General features: G+C 38.5%; 1 protein-coding gene and 1 long non-coding RNA gene across 3 annotated transcripts in view; one reads left to right on the top strand and one right to left on the bottom strand.

Moving 5' to 3' along the window:
• The window catches only part of mfsd4b (major facilitator superfamily domain containing 4B), a 16,192-nt gene extending 14,599 nt beyond the window's left edge, over window positions 1-1,593 (bottom strand). The window contains exon 1 of the mRNA XM_055015670.1: window positions 1,071-1,593. Within this exon, the coding sequence (XP_054871645.1) occupies window positions 1,071-1,307 (237 nt within the window). The 5' untranslated portion in view covers window positions 1,308-1,593. The remainder of the gene's footprint in view (window positions 1-1,070) is intronic.
• A 997-nt stretch (window positions 1,594-2,590) lies between these two features.
• Window positions 2,591-9,524, top strand: LOC129350121 (uncharacterized). Of its 2 annotated transcripts, XR_008603374.1 has the most exons (3): window positions 2,591-4,580; window positions 5,463-5,563; window positions 7,415-9,524. It is a non-coding gene; the product is annotated as an uncharacterized LOC129350121 (long non-coding RNA). The 2 variants fall into 2 exon arrangements; XR_008603373.1 differs by lacking the exons at window positions 2,591-4,580; window positions 5,463-5,563 and adding an exon at window positions 5,574-6,437.
• Window positions 9,525-11,760: the final 2,236 nt, after the last annotated feature.

Here is an 11,760-nt window from a genome sequence, read left to right as displayed (position 1 = left end):
TTGTTGTCATGGTTACGGTGACACTGTGCCGGGCGCTATATCTCGCAATGGAAAATCCTTAACAAATCCACGGCTCCAGACTATAAGCTGCATCGCTGCCAAAATCTAACAAGGTGGTCCTTGTGTCATTTCTGACCTTCACTGAAAATTTCATCCAAATCTGTTTGTCCATTTTTTAGTAATGTTGCAGACGGACAGACAGATTCACATACAAACGTACGTCGATCGTCACATAACTCCGCTGCTTTCCTTGGAGGAGCAATTAAACACCAGTTTTACTGATAATCGGTTATTCAGTTTTATAATTTTTTGATGAGAACAACTTATCGGATTCCTTCACCTTCTTAGATGTGAATATTTTAGGCTTTCTTCACTGCTTTGGGAAGCACCGACATTTTTCTAACAGTTTTCTAACATTTTATCTACCAAACAGCTTTTAGTTAAATTGAGAAAACAATCAACAGATTAATCAAGGGTTAAAAACATGCAGTTTTTGGCAATTGTACCCAACCAAGTATCGCAATGGTTCGGCATGTTTATGCAGATGCACATATCTGACGAATCGCAGTCTATAATTACATATTATTATAATATTATTGTCAAATGTTTTCTTGAAAACTGCAGAAAGAATTTTTAATGCCACTGAGAATCAAATTTAATGATTTTTAATGCCATTTAAGGCCTTAATTTTCGCAAAATCAACGTAATGCTTTTTAATGCCCTGCAGAAATCCTGGAATATAAACCCGCTTTATTTCCTTATGAACATGTTTTTGTTATGCTAATGCTAAGATAACATTAAGATGACGTCAGTTAGCTAGCTAACTATTCACCAGCAGATGTTAGCTAACCTAACGGCCGTTAGCGAGCTTTTTGGTTGTCTTGACTGATATTAAGTGATAAATAAATTCAGTTTAACAAAGAGGAGGCCTGCGGAAGCTACACAGCGACATTTTCATGCAACATTTCGCTGGATAGCGGTTCGGCACGTCCCCCTCCGTGGCTCCGGATACCTACCAAGCCCAGGAAGGAGCCGCACAGCGCCAGGGTGACCATCCAGCGGCCGCACGCTCCACCTCCGCCCCTTCCTCCGCCGACCACCTCCACCCGCTCGTCGCATCCCGGCTTCTGCGTCCTCTTGACCGCCTTCAGGGCGCTCTTCAGCCCCCTGCCCGCGTCCTTTCTCTTGTCAAACAGGGTGTCCTCCTCCTGCTCGTCGTTGTCGTTGTCGTCGTCGTCGTCCTCCACGGAGGCGAAGCGGACGTGCTTCTTCTTCACCGCCGTGTCTCGGGTCGCGGATGTCGACATACCTGCGGGTTCGTCTCATAGACTGTATATAAAGTCTATGGTCCGTCAAGGCTGCAGCTGATGGCGCGCTGTCACTGCTCCGTCAACAGCCGAGGAAAAGCGCTACAGTCAGCTATTTCACCGACCTCCTCCCCTGCTGAGGCCCCTGGTGTGAAGGTTCCTCCCGGTTTAAACGGTTTAAATGGAGTCGGTCATGTTTAAACCGGCCAGATAGCTCAGAGAATGACAGCAGAGTAGCGCCGCTGTAGCCGCCGAGCCTCCATATGTCAACAGTAACGTATGGCTACTGTAGGCCGCACAGATCGTCTCCAGTCAAGGAGGATCACTCCGACTGGAAAAAAGTAACCCGATTTCTGAGAGATGCGGAACTAGGGTTAATCATATTTAAATTGCATATTTTAAGATAATTTCCTTTGATCGAACCACCTAAGCCCATAGTGGGTATTTCACCTGTTGTAAAATTACAAGAGAAATGATTTGCAATGACTAGTACAATACAAAACTGGATAGGATTACTTTAAATATCTGATTAATAATGTAAACAATAATATAAATGTGTACTACTATTAAATTATGACTGCAATTAACAGTCATTTTCATTGTTGATTTACCTGTCTATTATTTTCTCCATTATTCAAGAAACCGTTTAATCTACAAAATGCCAGAAAATGTTCATTAAAAGTCCAAGATGTCATCCTTAAATGTTACTCACATTGTAACAGGAAAATCAGGCAACTTGTCACATTTAACCTGATTCATTTGTCAATTATTGCCAGTTGACTTACTGTTTGTACACAAGGTAATCTTCACTGAAAAATAGGAAACAGACTTTTTCTGAAAATCTGTATTTTGGAATTATTTTCACACGCTTTCAAGTGTTTCTGACAGTTTGTGTCAACACTTTGATGCACATTTTAATGCAATACAACATCACTAATGTGCACCGCTGAGTGACATTTAGCAGTTTTGTTCCCTTTCTGTTGATTTTATTGATTCAATTTCAGTGCCTGCTACTATTTAGTCCACATAGATCTACTTATTCAATCACTTAAACTCTCTCTCTCTCTCTCTCTCTCTCATATATATATATATATATATATATATATATATATAATATATATATATATATATATGTATATATGTATATATATATATATATATATATACATATATACATATATATATATATATACATATATATATATGCGTGTGTGTGTGTGTGTGTGTGCTAGGAGAAGAAGCAAAATAGCTACAAATAGCAAGTTTTAATTAGTGTAATAATTTCTATTACGAGTTGAGAGAAGCGACACACGTGGAGTAAATTGTTGGTACCCCTCGGTTAATGAAAGAAAAACCCACAATGGTCACAGAAATAATTTAAATCTGACAAAAGTAATAAGAAATAAAAATTCTATGAAAATTAACCAATGAAAATCAGACATTGCTTTTGAACTGTGGTTTAACAGAATTATTTTAAAAAATAAACTCATGAAACAGGTCTGGACAAAAATGATGGTACCCTTAACTTAATATTTTGTTGCACAACATTTTGAGGCAATCACTGCAATCAAACCATTTGTGTAACTGTCAATGAGACTTCTGCACCTCTCAGCAGGTATTCTGGTCCACTCCTCATGAGCAGACTGCTCCAGTTGTCTCAGTTTTGAAGGGTTCCTTCTCCAGACGCCGTGTTTCAGCTCCTTCCACAGATGTTCAATAGGATTTAGATCAGGGCTCATAGAAGGCCACTTCAGAATAGTCCAATGTTTTCCTCTTAGCCATTCTTGGCTGTTTTTAGCTGTGTGTTTTGTGTCATTATCCTGTTGCAAGACCCATGACCTGTGACTGAGACCAAGCTTTCTGACACTGGGCAGCACACTTCTCTCTAAAATAACTTGATAGTCATGAGATTTCATTGTACCTGCACAGATTCAAGACACCCTGTACCAGATGCAGCAAAGCATTCATTAACCGAGGGGTACCAACAGTTTTGTCCACGTGTGTATCTTTACTTAGCTTCTGTGCAACATCAGTATTTTTTTAATTATGGACAAATATGTGCAATATGGATAATATCTGTGCAATATTAATATTTCTACTCATGACAGAATCTGTGCAGTATATCTGATATGTGCAATATTGTCATTTCCATGTCCAGAAGAATTTGGGCAATCTGAAAAATTGTGTATTTTTTGTTTTAATTTTTTCAGCTGATATTTCTTAAATTGCAGTTTTTCCAGTTTCCCCTGTAGCAATGCAATTTTACCAACTGTAGAATTAACAAAGGCTTATTGTATCATATTGTGGTTCCAGCAAGCTAGCCAATAATATGTTGAAGAATAATGTTCTTATTTATTTTGGTTTGTATTCTTCTTTCAGGACACTCATATAAATTCTGGATGTTGTCCGTTATCATTTATTTCATCAACTTCCATTAGTTTCAGTGAATATCCCAGCCAGCCATGACAATGAGTCCCAACGCACAACATCTTCACCTAAATGCAATGTTTTTTTTTGTTTTTTTTTTAATGTTATCAGCTGTGTTTTTCCTGCTATGACAAGCCAAAATGCTTTTGGGACTCACGTCTAACAGGAGGATTTGTGCTTCAGCAGGCAAAGCAGAGTGAGACCTCGTCATGTATGTCAGCCTCTCTGATTCAGCTGACGCGTTAAAAATGATAGAGAACAATAGCCGCCTCTAGTGTTCAAGAGGTGATACTGCAAGTGAACAAGATCACATTTAACCAACAGAGATCAGTGGGAAACTTTTCCAGCTGATTTCTCACACCAAATGAGCAAATGAGGCATCATATACCCGGTCCGTGTGCGGATCTGGTAATTGGATTTTCCGTTCTGAAACGGGTATTGAAAAACAAAAAACGAGTGGTTTTTTGATTTTCGTTTTAAAATACAAAAATTAAAATTTAAATACAAGGCGTTTTTCCTTTTCATGATCAAAAAGGGATATACGATTTTTTAAAAATTCTTTGATTTCCGTTTTGTATTTAGAATAACAAGAAAGTAAAATCAGTAAGAGAGAGAACCGAAAAAAGGTCCGTTTTTTCATTTTCTGAGACCGGAAGTGGTCATCAGGAAGTGTGGAGCCAAACGACAACAAGATTCTCAGAGGGCGGAGCCAGAGAGCAGTGATTGGTCAGATCATAGATACTATAGAAGACAGCACGCTAGCGTATCTAGTCCATGTATATCTATGGTCGGCACGTCTGGTAGCATCTCTGGCTGCTGTTGGTCTTGTTTTTGGAGTAAAACACGGTAAGAAGATAAATACTTCTAACCAGTAGCGTTGTTTTGTTGTACGTTAAGTCAGCGACTTGTGAAGAGTTGTGTTTTGTCGTGTTTGAGCAGTTGGTCCGGACGCGTTAGCTAGCGGGCTAATTAACACAGGTGGCTAACTTACCGCTGAACACCTGTGTTAGTTGCTGCCGCAGCGGTCCGTCATTATGAGAATGACATTCTCAACCTGTATTTCTCTGCTGTGTATTTTAGCCTTTAAAAAAGTTATTTTACTTTAAGGTTAACTGAAACCTGTTCAGCTGCACTGAAGTTTAACATTCAGCTGGTTTGAATTAAACCGCGCTTAACTTAACATTGCGCAACATTATCTCTCTGAATCTCCATAATTTCATTAAATTCCTTCTCTCTTCCACTGCTCAAGTTCAATCCAGTATATAAAATGACATTAATAGTGAATAAACTAACAACCAGCCATTGTATTTATTTATTATTGCATGTATTTGTAGTAAAACATGAGTTGAAACATCCTACTTTTGGATCTAGAACTGCACAAGCCATTCATTTTCAGTCACCTGACGAGTTAAACTCCCCTTTTTATGTGAGGTTGAAGCAGAAAGTCTGAGTTAACAAAGAAAGTTCTTTATAATTTGCGATACCTGTTAGCTCTGACTGAGGTTTTAGTTTTAGTTGAGCTGATTTACACATAGAAACTTTGTTCAGGAAGATTTCTCAGTAGCTCAGAGGACAGGCTGCTTTTTACACAACCTTGTAAGAGAATGTCTGTCAATGCTTTCAGCAGAATTTAGAAACACAACACTTCCTAAACAGATATTTTGAGGCTGTGAGGTTGAACGTTTGAGAGTATATCAGTGTGTTTGTTTGTGGTCTTTCTGTTTCTAGGTGGAAGCTGAATTAGTGAGGATGACTCCTGCTCCTGTCATCTCTAAGCTCCTCACACATCTTTACCTGCACATGAGGAAAATCACTCCTGTAGAATGCAGGTATGTTTGTCATTATTATAAAAAGATGTTGCCTGGTGACCTGTCAGAAACCCATTATACAGAGTCAGCCAAAATAATGTTTACACACATCAGGAAAAGAAAAACTTGCTTAAATATTTCAATACCAAATTTATTCAGACATCACGAGATTAATAAAAGTTATCTTTGGCCTCTACAATTACAAGAGGTGCTCAAAGTGGTGGCCACTGGCTTCCAGACATTTCTGTTCTGTTGTAGACGTCACTTGTTGATGCTCCATTCATGAGGGTAGCGCCATCTGTTGGGAAAACATCGTACAACAGGACACAGAGTTATCGTGATTTGATCAAACGTAGAAAGAGGAATCTATATGTATAGAAGTACTTATACAAATGAAATATCAATAAAAAAAATTCTTTTCCTGATGTGTGTGTACATTATTTTGGCTGACTCTGTGAACTTAATGAGAACAAAACTGTCATTTAATTGTTGCTCTGAAAGCTTCTTTAGTGAAAACCAGCTGGTGTTCTGCTTTGAAACAAACTGCTGTCGAGGTCTGTGTTTTTAGGTTTAACCCCACAGTTTCTGAATAAACTGATAGTTGTTTTATTTTTCCTGATCAATGTGGACGTTATAATTGATGGTAACATTTACTGATCATATAATCAGCATGACAATATAACAGTATAACATTCTGACCACCTGACTAATACTGTGTTGGTCCCTTTATGCTGCTAAAACTCCTCTGACCCAGTGGTTCATCAGAACCTCTGGGGTGTCCTGTGGATTCTGTGGATCCTGTGGGTTGCAGGGTGGCTCCTACCTAGACCAGGCTGATCCTGGACCATCCCACAGATGCTCCATCAGATCTGGATGTGGGGAGTGTGGAACCCAGGTGAACAGCTTAGCTCTGTCGTGTTCCTCGGACCACTCCTGAGCAGTTTTAATTTGTCCTGCTGAGGGTGGCAGCTGGCATCAAGGACTGCTGTTGCCATGGAGACTAGGGGGTTGTTTGTCCTGCAGTGTTTAGGTGGTGGTACATGTCAAACATCCACATGAACGTCAAGGTTTCCCAGCAGAACGTTACATCAGAACAAGATGATGGATGTTGTTCTCTTCAGCTGTCAGTGGTCAGAATGTTGTGGCTGATCAGTGGATCTGTCTGCCTTTACTCTGACATCCAGAGTTATACAAAAGTGTAGTATGTGTGCAGTGCAGAACAGATTTACTTTATGGTATGCATTTTTTTTTTTTTTTAAGGGAGAGCATTTTTTTTATCCACCTGAAGAAGACCTAATCTTTCCCTTCAAAGGATAGTTAATTATTACTACGGCTTCCATAGTGGTCCCATCAGAGAAAATCATATCCATATACAGATTTTTATTAATTCCAGGGCTGGTTCAGTAAAGATTATAATAATAAGTACATCAGATAATTCTTGGTCGCAGTTGGAATTTTGCAGCCTGACAGATGGTTGCGAAGGTTTGCAGTTCTTGTTTTAGCAAAATATGTTATAATAGAAGATCTTTATTGTCATTGTACATGAAATTATCTGCAAACCAGCAAAGTGTATCAGTCTGAGGTATCTAAAAAATAAGTAAAGAAAAATGCCTCTAAAGCCAATAATAAACAGAATATTTTGAGGGAATATTCTAAAAAGGAAAGAAAAGCTCCATTTTCACTCCTTTCAGGATAAACTGTCATTAAAATTGACTTTAAATTTAGCTTCAACATGAGATAAAAACATTTACTTTCATTACTGATGTTGTCAAGTTTTAATAAAGTTCATGCTACTTTTATAAAATGATGAAAGTGAATAAATTGTATTTCTGTGATCTGTGTTTGATTTCTGTCTTTTCTCCTGTCATCCAGATGTTCAGAGGGAGATGATGCCACATCTGGTCCAGCTGATGGAAGGTCTTGAAGTTCTCTGACTGGCCTCGACTGAAGATGGTCGTCTCACTGGATTTAAGGTTCAGATGCTCAGTAACAAACTCCACCAATGAGCCAACAGGGAAGCTTTAGGTTTATTAAATGTTGCTATGAAGGTATCGCTGTTTTTCTTTGTGAATGCAATGTGCTCCAACTGAAACTTGAATTAGAACTTAAAAGTAAATCCTTCCATCTGAAAGGATTTAGTTGCATTAATAACCTCATAACATTCTAATTTTTATTCCAGTCTTGGTTGGAAATAGAATCTCTGTATTGATTCAGGTAAAAACTGAACTTCACAGCATGTTGGAGCAAAACAACCAGATGAAAACTGTGATGGTGTTGGATTGTCAGACCGTAATGTTGCAGCTCAAAGCAGCTTTTCTAGCTCAGTTCATTCTGACATTCAGCTATGAATCAACACAGCAGATGGTGATCCATGCTGTGGAAGTCTCACATCTCCTGATTTAATGGAGCTGCTTTGCACTTTTTACACTGTTTATTCACCAACACTTTATTTAATAAAAGTCCCATCTAGTTTTTATGAGGAATGTGATGTTTTAATTTCTCTGTGAATAACTGCAGTCTAATGCAACAGCTGGAGTTGTAACATCTGTCCTGATATTGATCATGAAGTATTGATCAGAATACTTATGGTTAGCAGTCATCCCTGAAGTTTTACATTAAAATCTTTACTTGTGTTGTGAACTTTGGTAAGAAGCAGAAACGTTAGCGTTGCCATGGATACAAGAGTGTTAAATTCTGTCCATGTTTCCATTTTGGGAAATTCAGTCCAGTTCCAGAATGTGGAGGAATTTAGTCTCACAATCACAGACAACAAATATTATCTGAGAGTCGGGTTATTGTTGTTTATCAGCACAATACAAAAAGATTAGTGTTAGAAATATTCCAGTTAAGACTTTAGAATATCATGATTTATGTAAATTTACCTCAATAATATGAATGTTCAGGTTAAGATTGTACAGTGATATTTATTATGCAAGTTTAGCTGATTAAAGTTTATGACTCTGCACTAAAATATTATTTAAATTGACATCATTATTATAATATTTAGGGTCAGACCCTTCAGTATTGAGATTAAGAAATCAAATATTCTATAAAATGTAAATACACTGAACTCATTTGGATATATTTAAGTTAGACTCTACAATATCATTTGACACAAATCTAAATCAAAATTTTAATAATTTTCACGCCAAACATTTACTGGACTGATTTAAATATTAAAATCACTCCTTTCTAATCCTCTGCTGTACGTTCAAACCTGAGGCCTTAAATAGAAACACACAAGGATCTGATTGAAGGAACTTCTGCAGAGTCCTGGTTCCAGAACATGATGATAGAATTATAAACAAACTTTAACAAAAGCTGCCTGAGAGTTTACAGGTTTTTATGTTGGATTTCTTCAGTAATTTAATGAGCGTTATCAGCAATAATCAAGTGTTCATTTGATGAACTTCATTTCCTAAAACATCCAGAATTGGAGCTCATATCTTTGGCAGCTGTAAAGTTTCTGCTCCTTCAAAGTTCACAACACAATGAATGAATTCCTAAAACACTCTCAATGCTGGAGAGCGTTTGTGATGCTGAAGCAGTGACCAGTTTTTCTGTTTCTTCTCTGGAGATGCACAATGAGGGACGTCTGCAGAGACTGAGAAAGAGTCTCACCACATCCTGACATGAGGAAAAAGACTTTATTGAAGACTACAATGAGAAAAACTATCAGACAGCAGACGGCTGCATTCAAGGTGAGCTCTGAACATTTGATCTGGAACAGGAATTCAATAACGGCAGCATGAGCTTCATTTCAGTCTGTAGCTGCTGAATTCATGGATGAATCATCTGGCACTAGAGAGGAAGACCATCAAACATCCACGTCAGCTGATGGAGATCCAAGAGTCTCATCGAACAAACAACCTACAGAGTGAAGACCTCTAACCTGATTGGACGGCCTCCTATTCAGCCACATGTGTGAACAAATGCCTCTAAGCTGATTTGTTTTCTAAAATAAATCTAGTTTGAGTCCTAATCTATGCCTGTGTGTTTGCTTCTTTACACTGCTGTTAACAGTTTAGGCTGTTAGATTGTTCCAGATAAGACAAGTACAAGATTCTTCAGAGCCGTTCTACCACGAGCCTGACAGGAAGAACTCCAACAGCTACTGAATGTTCCTGTGGTCCCTTCAAGGCTACAGGAGGAGCCCTACGAGGACGAGCTGGTCCACCTGATGGAGGCCAGTCGCTGCGGTTCAAAGCCAACACCGACTACGTGGACTTCTACTGGACCACACGGAGGCCTTCAAACCAGACCAACAAGTTCACCGACTCCCCGACTCGTGGGTCTGAGGACGCCGCCGAGCCTCGGTCCAGCCGGCCTCCTGTCTGTGGGTGTTTGAGTGCTGAGAGGTTTGTGGATGCATGTGAACGTTCTGTGTTGAAACAGCAGCTTTGGACTCAGTAACGCCGGGAAAAACCAAGAGCTCCTTTATTTGTGACTTCCACTAAAAAACTGATAAAAATAACTTTGCCAGGGGTCTGACTGATAACAGATTATTAAATAATGAAAATAATTGTTTAAATATTCCTTTAAACAATCCTTTTAGGTCTACATTTCCTTTACGCTGACTTCTTGGTATATGTACAAGTATTTTGGGTGGAATATACCATTAAGCCCAATGTTCAAGGGTTCTTCTGGGAATATACCATTAAACCAACCTTTTAGGTAAATGTTCCAGGATGCTGGGTAGAATATACCATCAGATAAACCTTTTAGGTCTACATTGGAAGATTTTAGAGTAGAATATTACTCCAAACCATCCTTTAGGTCTACATTTAAGGTGGAATACTCCTTTACACCAAGATTTTTTTGGTCTACATTGAAGGATTTTAGGTGGAATATTTCTTTGAACGAATTTTTTAAGTTTATGTTCAAGGATGTTGGGTGGAATATACCATCAGACCAATCTCCAAGGTCTACAGTAGTGAATTTTAGGTGGAATTTTCTTCCAAACCATCTTTTAGTCTACATTTAAGGATGTTTAGGATGGTATATTCTTCCAAACCAACTTCTCAGGTCTACATTTCAGGTGGAATATTGCTCCATACCAACGTTTTTGGTGTACATTGAAGGATTTTTTTCTAAACCACCCTTTTGGGTCTATATTTGCGGTTTTAGGTGGAATATTCCTTTTAACCAGCCCCTCAGGTCTCTGAGGATTTTGGATGGAATACTCGGTTAAACCAACATTTTAGGTGCATGTCCAAGGATTTTTGGTGGAATGTTCCTTTAAAGTGGATGTGTGAAGACTTTGTAGGTGGAATACTTCCTGAAACCAACCTTTTAGGTCAACATTCAAAGATTTAAGGTGGAATATTCCTTTAAACCAACCTAAATTTCATGTTTTGATCATTATCAAGTGAGAAACCTCAATCCAGACTCCTCATAATGATGTTTGAGATTTATGCTACTGTTATTTGTTTAGTCCAGAGTAAATGACAGAAATCCACAACTGTAATTTTATTTCAGGACTCGGTTATTAAATGTCAAAACAATCCATGTGACTCCAAAAACTCAACAGCTTTACAAACTCTAAGATTAAACCCTCCACAAGGATCCAAAATAAGTTGGACTTATACATGAGAGCTTTAATTATTCTTCATCTACTTCTGGAAAAGTTTGGTCAATAAAAAAGACAAAAACTAATATTTTCAGCTGAACTAAAGACAGACTTTGTGATTTTTCTGCTCACATGTTGTGTTGTTGTAAACTTACTCTTTCAAATAAATAGCCACCTAACCCCCTGGAAACCAGCGTTTGTCCTGTTTTTGTGTTGCTCCTCGGTGACCCTAGACAGCCGGGTCGTAATGTTTTTTAGCAGCACACCATACTATGATGTTTTTACAATGATGGTTCTACTATGGAACCAGTTTGACATGTTCAGGTGTTCTTTGTGTGAAAACTCAGAGATTTCAGGTATCAGAAGGTGGTTTTATACTTTCTTTGTTAACTTTCTGCTTCAACTTTAAACTAAATTTCCTTCACTAACCCAGCCCTCTGGACTTCCAGGAAGCTGTGTTCCTATTGGCTGTCCAGGTGGCTGCTTGGTGTTATCAGGAACACCTGAGCAGCTCAGTGTCTTCCTGCTTTATTGGGCTGCATTCAAACATTTCCTCTGCTTCTCTTCACCACAGAACCGGGTTTGGCTCCGTTGCTTTAATTTGTTCTTTAGGTGTTGGCTTGCAGCTTCCAGCAGTAAAATCATCTTT

This window comes from Amphiprion ocellaris, chromosome 12 (assembly GCF_022539595.1).
Source record: "Amphiprion ocellaris isolate individual 3 ecotype Okinawa chromosome 12, ASM2253959v1, whole genome shotgun sequence".
Lineage (NCBI taxonomy): Eukaryota > Metazoa > Chordata > Actinopteri > Pomacentridae > Amphiprion > Amphiprion ocellaris.
Note: the sequence above shows the minus strand (reverse complement) of the source record. Positions and strands in the feature narration are given on the sequence as shown.